This window comes from Suricata suricatta, chromosome 2 (genome assembly GCF_006229205.1).
Source record: "Suricata suricatta isolate VVHF042 chromosome 2, meerkat_22Aug2017_6uvM2_HiC, whole genome shotgun sequence".
Lineage (NCBI taxonomy): Eukaryota > Metazoa > Chordata > Mammalia > Carnivora > Herpestidae > Suricata > Suricata suricatta.
Window position 1 is genome coordinate 99,518,027 of NC_043701.1, and position 6,423 is coordinate 99,524,449.

The 6,423-nt window shown below is 40.8% G+C and overlaps 1 protein-coding gene across 2 annotated transcripts in view; it reads left to right on the plus strand.

Annotated features, from left to right (window-relative positions):
- ZPBP (zona pellucida binding protein) overlaps nt 1–6,423 on the plus strand; it is a 105,654-nt gene that overhangs the window by 18,279 nt on the left and 80,952 nt on the right. The window contains exons 5-6 of one of the 2 annotated variants that reach the window (XM_029930605.1): nt 2,628–2,808; nt 2,899–3,048. In XM_029930605.1, the coding sequence (XP_029786465.1) occupies nt 2,628–2,808; nt 2,899–3,048 (331 nt within the window). The remainder of the gene's footprint in view (nt 1–2,627; nt 2,809–2,898; nt 3,049–6,423) is intronic. The other variant, XM_029930615.1, reaches the window with a different exon arrangement.

Consider the following 6,423-nt stretch of genomic DNA (forward strand, 5'->3'; position numbering starts at 1 on the left):
TTTTTGATGGGTTCAAGATAAATTGTTAACTGGCAGCTTGTCTTTTTCCTTATTGTAATAGTGGGGGCGATGTTCTAATGGTCAGTTTCCAATCTGAGCAGAAACCAAAATCGTAAACTTATTTTTTTGTAATAATAAGTTGCAATGAAATTGTGCTAAAATTTTGCCATGTAATTTTAGAGTTGTAAGTCATGGACTTTCTAGAGCTATAGTCCAAATCTGAATTTTTAGACAAACAAGCTAAGTTGTGGAGAAAGAAGTATTGACTTTAGCTCAGTTATTCACTGACTATATGCTGTTGTTAGAGTTATGTCCTTGGGCATCATGAAATTCCCATTTAAACACAGTTCCTTAAGAGTCATTTGTTAAGTGGTGTCATAGCATGACTTTTCCTATCTGCTGTAAAATCCTCTATCTTTTCGAAACGTGCCACTTTTAGTATGTATGTCTGTCTGTCTGTATTTAGAGAAGGAGTACGTGAGTGAGGGCAGGGTAGAGGGAGAGAGAGAGAATATCAAACAGGCTCCACGCCCAGCTCAGCTCCCATGCAGGGTTCAGTCTCAGCACTGGGAGATCATAACCTGAGCTGAAGTTAAGAGTTAGACGTTTGATTGAGCCACCCAGGTGCTCTCGCTTAAATTTTATAATAATAAGGAGGTAAGGGGGTGCCTTATTATGGATCATATAACCTACTTGATTTTCTGGCTGTCATAATACTTAACATTGTAGTAGGCATTCAGATATGTATTAATGCACTTATTAATTGATACTTCTGGTTTAGGAAAATCTTATTTCAAATTATTGCCAAGACCACATACCCTATTGACAACATGATATTCATGGCATATAAAATTTAGGGGCATTTTATTTTACGGTTTGAGAAGAATAGGTATTAACTCTTCTTTATTTTTAATTTTTTTAAAGTTTAATTTAAATTTCAGTTAACATGCAGTGCAATGTTAGTTTCAGGTGTACAATGTAGGGGTTCCGCACTTCTGTACCACCCCAGCGCTCATCGTGACAAGTGTCCTCCTCCATCCCTGGTCACCTGTTTCACCCATCCCACCACCACCTCCCCTCTGGCAACCAGCAGGTTGTTCTCTCACTCTGTATGACTCTCTCTCTGTCTCTTTCTCTCTCTTTGTTTCCCCCATGCTCGTTTGTTTTGTTTCTTAAATTTCACATGTGAGTGAAATCGTGATGTTTCTCTTTTCTCAGATTGACTTACATGGTCAGCTTTTATCATATTGACTATAAGTATTTGTTTCTCCTGAAATACATAGCAAACACTTGAAGACTTGTTCATCTATTTTAGAAAAGAAACATTTTATGATAAACATGTACTCTTGCATCAAAAAAGTAGGCATTACAATAGGAACATAGTCCCAATTTGTAACCTTTTTTTCAGCTTCATCCAAGGGTATGGAAATGGGAATTCTTAAGACATAATATTCTACGTAAATTCCTTGAGGGAGAGTATATCCATCTATTGATTTTTCCTTCCATATCTGAAGTAGAGCTTTGCATGTACTAGAAACTCAACAAACTTTTTTAAAAAGTTTATTTATTTATTTTGAGAGAGCGCGAGCACGAACCAGGAAAAGAGGCAAAGAGAAAGAGAATCCAAAGCAGGCTCCCTGCTCAGCATCTGGGCTCGATCCCATGACCCTGGGATCATGACCTGAACTGAAATCAAGAGTCAGACAGACGCTCAATCAATTGAGCCAACCAGGCGTCCTGAAATGGAACAGATTTTTATTGATCAAATTAATAATGAAAATTTCATCACTAAGAACATTCATGTTTTGTCGTATTTTAAGGAAATACATTTATTCAAAATAGATTTCAACTTGAATATAAGCACTAATTTATTTAATTGAAGTAGAAAGATAATTCTTTGCTGGAATAGTGCTTTACATTCTAATAATGACATATTAAATTATATATAAAAAGTGAGTTTTAATATAAGAATTTTCAAACACAAAACCAGTTATGCATTTTCAGTATAACAACTTGAATTACTTACAGGTCTTTCAAGTACTTTAAGTTTATATTTGTTACACGGAAACAATCCTGTGAGATATGCTATCATATATTTTGATTCTTTGTTTTACAAATGAAGGAGCTGGACTTAAGAGGGATTAAGCGATTACCCCCTGGGTTACAGTTTATGAGAAAGAAAGGTAGACCTAAAACCCACGTCTCAGGCCTCTAAATCACACCTCTTCCCATGACACAGCGCAGCTTTCTCCCAGTGTGATACTTGGGTAACGAAGCACACGAAAGTCCAGAGGGCTCTCACATCCAGTCCTAACTCTCAGCACTGCACCTCTGTGATTGTGTGACTTTGGGCAGGTCAGGTGATCCAGTCTCTTATCTTTCTTCTGCACCCCTAAGGTTGTAACTCAGCCTTTGCCTGATATCCTGTGTAATAACTAGACTTACCTAGTTGTCAGTATCTTGGGTTAGTCCTTGTTCTGGGTACATTGTTTCCTCCCTTCCACATATAGCTTGTAAGCTTGCGAAGGGCATAACTTATCAATAAGTACACATATATGTGTATATAGCGTTATGTGAATAAATGCTGTTTTTGTACACCTGCGCATATCTGATGGAGCCCATTTCAGGGCAAGGAGAACATCAGGAGCGCACTAAGTTCCTGGAACTGGTGGTCTCTTACCACACAATTGGTGACCCTCCTGAGTACGGTTCACACACTCAGAAGGTCATCCTGGCACCGGCTGTCAGCACACACCAGGCGCAGTCTCGAGTTAGTTATGCTCCCAACAAATGCCAGTGATTCTGTAGGTAAGTTTTGATGGGTTTGCTCTGTTTAGAAAATACTGTTATTTTATCCCCTGTCGTGTGATTTATTACCGCATGTTGTTCCTTTATCAGAAAACAGCACTACACAGGTAACGTCCACCGGAAGCCTCATATTCCAGAACTTTGAGGAGGAGATGAGTGGAGTTTATACATGTTTCTTGGAGTATAAACCTGCTGTGGAGGAAATTGTGAAGAATCTTCAACTAAAATATGTCATATATGGTAAGAAGTGCTTTGAGTTGTATTTTAACCTTTTTTAATGTTCTCAAATATTTCAGTATCTTTAGGTTTGTCTTAAAGGGACTTTGTTATTTTCTTGTCTTTTACTTAAAAACTACTGCTTGCTGCTATTTTACAAAGTGCTCCGTAAGTATTAGTGGTGAGGGCAGACTTGTTTTCTTCTGAGGAATGTTGACATGAGCGCAGATAAATTCAAGCCGCTGGGTGAAAATGGGGGAGGGGGTGGAAATCATGTTTTCCAATTATTACAGTAGTCTAGTCTGTACTGCTGTTAAACTCGGAGCTTCACGCTTGGTGGCACAGTGCCGGCCCCAGATGGGGGCATGGATGCCACCGTAAATCCTTCTCTGGAAGCCGCGGGAGCTGTGCAAGTGTGAGATGGGGAGAGCTGGCTTGATCATCGAGGGGCTGGGAGAACAGCCTGGGCAGAGGCTGCTTGTACGTCCCCTCTCACCAGGAGGACCCGTGTGTGATGGCTGGAGTAGGGGACCCCGGGGCGCCAGTCCGATCCCCAGCACCTGGGCCTGTGCTGCCTTCCTGTTGCTGAAGGCTCTTTGCAGACAGCGATTAGCAAAGCGTCTTGAGCAGAGGAGGTTATCCTGAAGTCCCTGAGCAGGCCCAGCGCCAGGGTCCTTAGAAGAGGAGGTGTGAGGGCCGGCGGCACAGAACGGAGACCTGCTGGCGGCAGGACAGGCCACAGTGGCTTCCCCTGAGGAGGGAGGAGGGGCGGCGATGGGGGAGCAGGAGGCCTCTAGAAGCTGGAGGTGGCAGAGGCGTGGAGCTTCTGGAAGGAAGGTGCCTTGTAAGATTCACTGGGGCTTCTGATCTCCAGAACTGCAAGATGATAATATTTGATAATACTTGAAGCCACTGCATCTGTGGCGATTTGTCACAGTGGCAGCAGGAGACTAATGTACTGTCCTTGTCACAGCTGGGTTGCGGAACGTGCAGCAGAATCATTAGTCGTTTCCCGATAATTTGCAGTCACTGATGAAACACTGTCCCATATATCCAAAGAAAGACCTAATTTTTAATGAGAAATTATATTAACGTTCTCAGGCAAAAAATGTGTTTAACCTTTTGAATCCATTACACTTCCTTTTTGTTACATAGTTTTCTTTATCTTGTTATTTCACTTGTGTAAAAGTAATTTACTTTGAAATCTCTTGTAAGGGTACATTCACATAGGCTGACAAATGTTAACAGTGTCTAAAATGAATGCGAGTTTATAGTAATGAAGGGCATAGCTAATATTTACTATATTCTGTGCTGGGTTTCCGTGGGATTATAACAGCAGAAAACACATGGAGTGCTTATGCGAGGCGCTGTTTAAAGTGCTGTATTTGTATTCGACTCACTCAGACCTCCCACAGACCCATGCCGTGGATACTGCCGTGTCTTGTGCAGACACACCGAGGCACAGGGTCGTGAGGTGGCTCGCTCAGGGCCTCACCCTGCGAATGGGGCGGAGATCCAGATTTGAACCTAGGAATTCTGATTCTGGAGTTGGTTCCCCAGAGCCCACAGGCTGAGACCTCATTTAGACCTCCTAATTTTGGAGACTTGCTATTTTTGTGCTTAAAACAAATCATGTAATTTGTTCCATTTCAATTATGAAAAGAGACCAAATGTCCATCAGCTGAGGAATGGATCAAGAAGGTGTGGTTTATATATACAATGGAATACTACACGGCAATGAGGAAGAATGAAATCCTGCCGTTTGCAGCAATGCGGATGGAACTGGAGGGTGTTATGCTGGTGAAATAAGTCAGTCAGAGAAAGATACTCATATGTGGATCTTGAGAAACTTAACAGAAGACCATGGGGGAGGGAGAGGGGAAAAATAGTTGCAAACAGAGAGGGATGCAAACCATAAGAGACTGTTGAATACAGAGAACAAACAGAGTTGATGGGGGTTGGGGGAGAGGGGACAGTGGGTGATGGGCACGGAGGAGGGCGCTTGTTGGGATGAGCACCTGGTGTTGTATGTAAGTGATGAATCATGGGAATCTACCCCCAAAACCAGGAGCTCACTGCACACACTATGTCAGCTAACTTGACAATAAATTATATTGAAAAAAAAGATTCACTTTAACCTTTCTAATGGCCACATGGTATTCCAGATTTGAGCACGCCTCAGTTGGTGGTCTTGGAGTTTCTTTCACATTTCCCTACTTCAGCCAGCCCTCTTTTGGAGCATTTCAATAAATCCCTCTCCCTACTGCCCCTGCTGTGTGTGTGTGTGTGTGTGTGTCTTTTTGTCTCTGTCTGTCATCTGTTTGTCTGTAAACACACAGCCCACACATTTTACGTATGTATGCGTGCGTGTATATACGTATGTGTATGTAAGTAAGTATGTACTTTGTCCTGTTCCACCATCAGGCACACTTTATTTTTTCCAAATTTAAAAACAGGCAAAATTAGGTTATCAAATGGAGAAACACTGGGGATAATCACCTCTTTATTAATTAGTTTTGATAGAATAAGTTTCCTAGAAGACCAGTTTTCACTTACGTTAGACTATATTACTAGGGTCCAACATATACATATTGGTCCATATAATTATTACCCTAGAGTTAATGAGATCCCATTTTATCAAGCCAGTTACAAATGCTAAAGATTTAATTTAATTTTTCTTCTGTTAGGGCGTCTCCTCAATAGGAGATATTTTAAGGCAGTGAGTACCAGGACTATGGCAAATTTAGGCAAGGCTGCAATTTAAATGAGCCATGCTTACTTTTCTCTATATTTACTATTCTCATATCACAGAGGGTAACTTATTTAAGTTTAGTTGGTTCCCCAGGTAAAACCATAACTTGAGCCCTCTTATTAAGTGTATAGAGTTTGGTCATTTGGCTGATTTTAGCAAATGTTAAAATAAATTTATATTATACAGGCACAAAAGCCCATCAGAGCCCTATTAATCTTTTTATTTGTCAAGTTCTTTAGTTTATACATTTGGCTTATAAATTTCCTTAAATCTCTAATTTATTTTATTAAAATTTTTTTTTTACAAATTGTAGACTATTTTTTTTGTTCATTTTTCTTTTTCTTTTTTCTTTTTTTTTAGTAGTTTATTGTCAAATTGGTTTTCATATAACACCCAGTGCTTCTCCCCAAAAGTGCCCCCCTCCATGACCATCACCCCCCTTCCCCCCCTCCCCCTTCAGTCAGTTCATGGTTCGTTTTCAATATTCAATAGTCTCTCATGATTTGTGTCCCTCACTCTCCCCAGCTCTCTTTCCCCCTTCATCTCCCTATGGTCCTCTGTTAGGTTTCTCCTGCTAGACCTATGAGGGCAAACATATGGTATCTATCCTTCTCTGCCTGACTTATTTCACTTAGCATGACACCCTC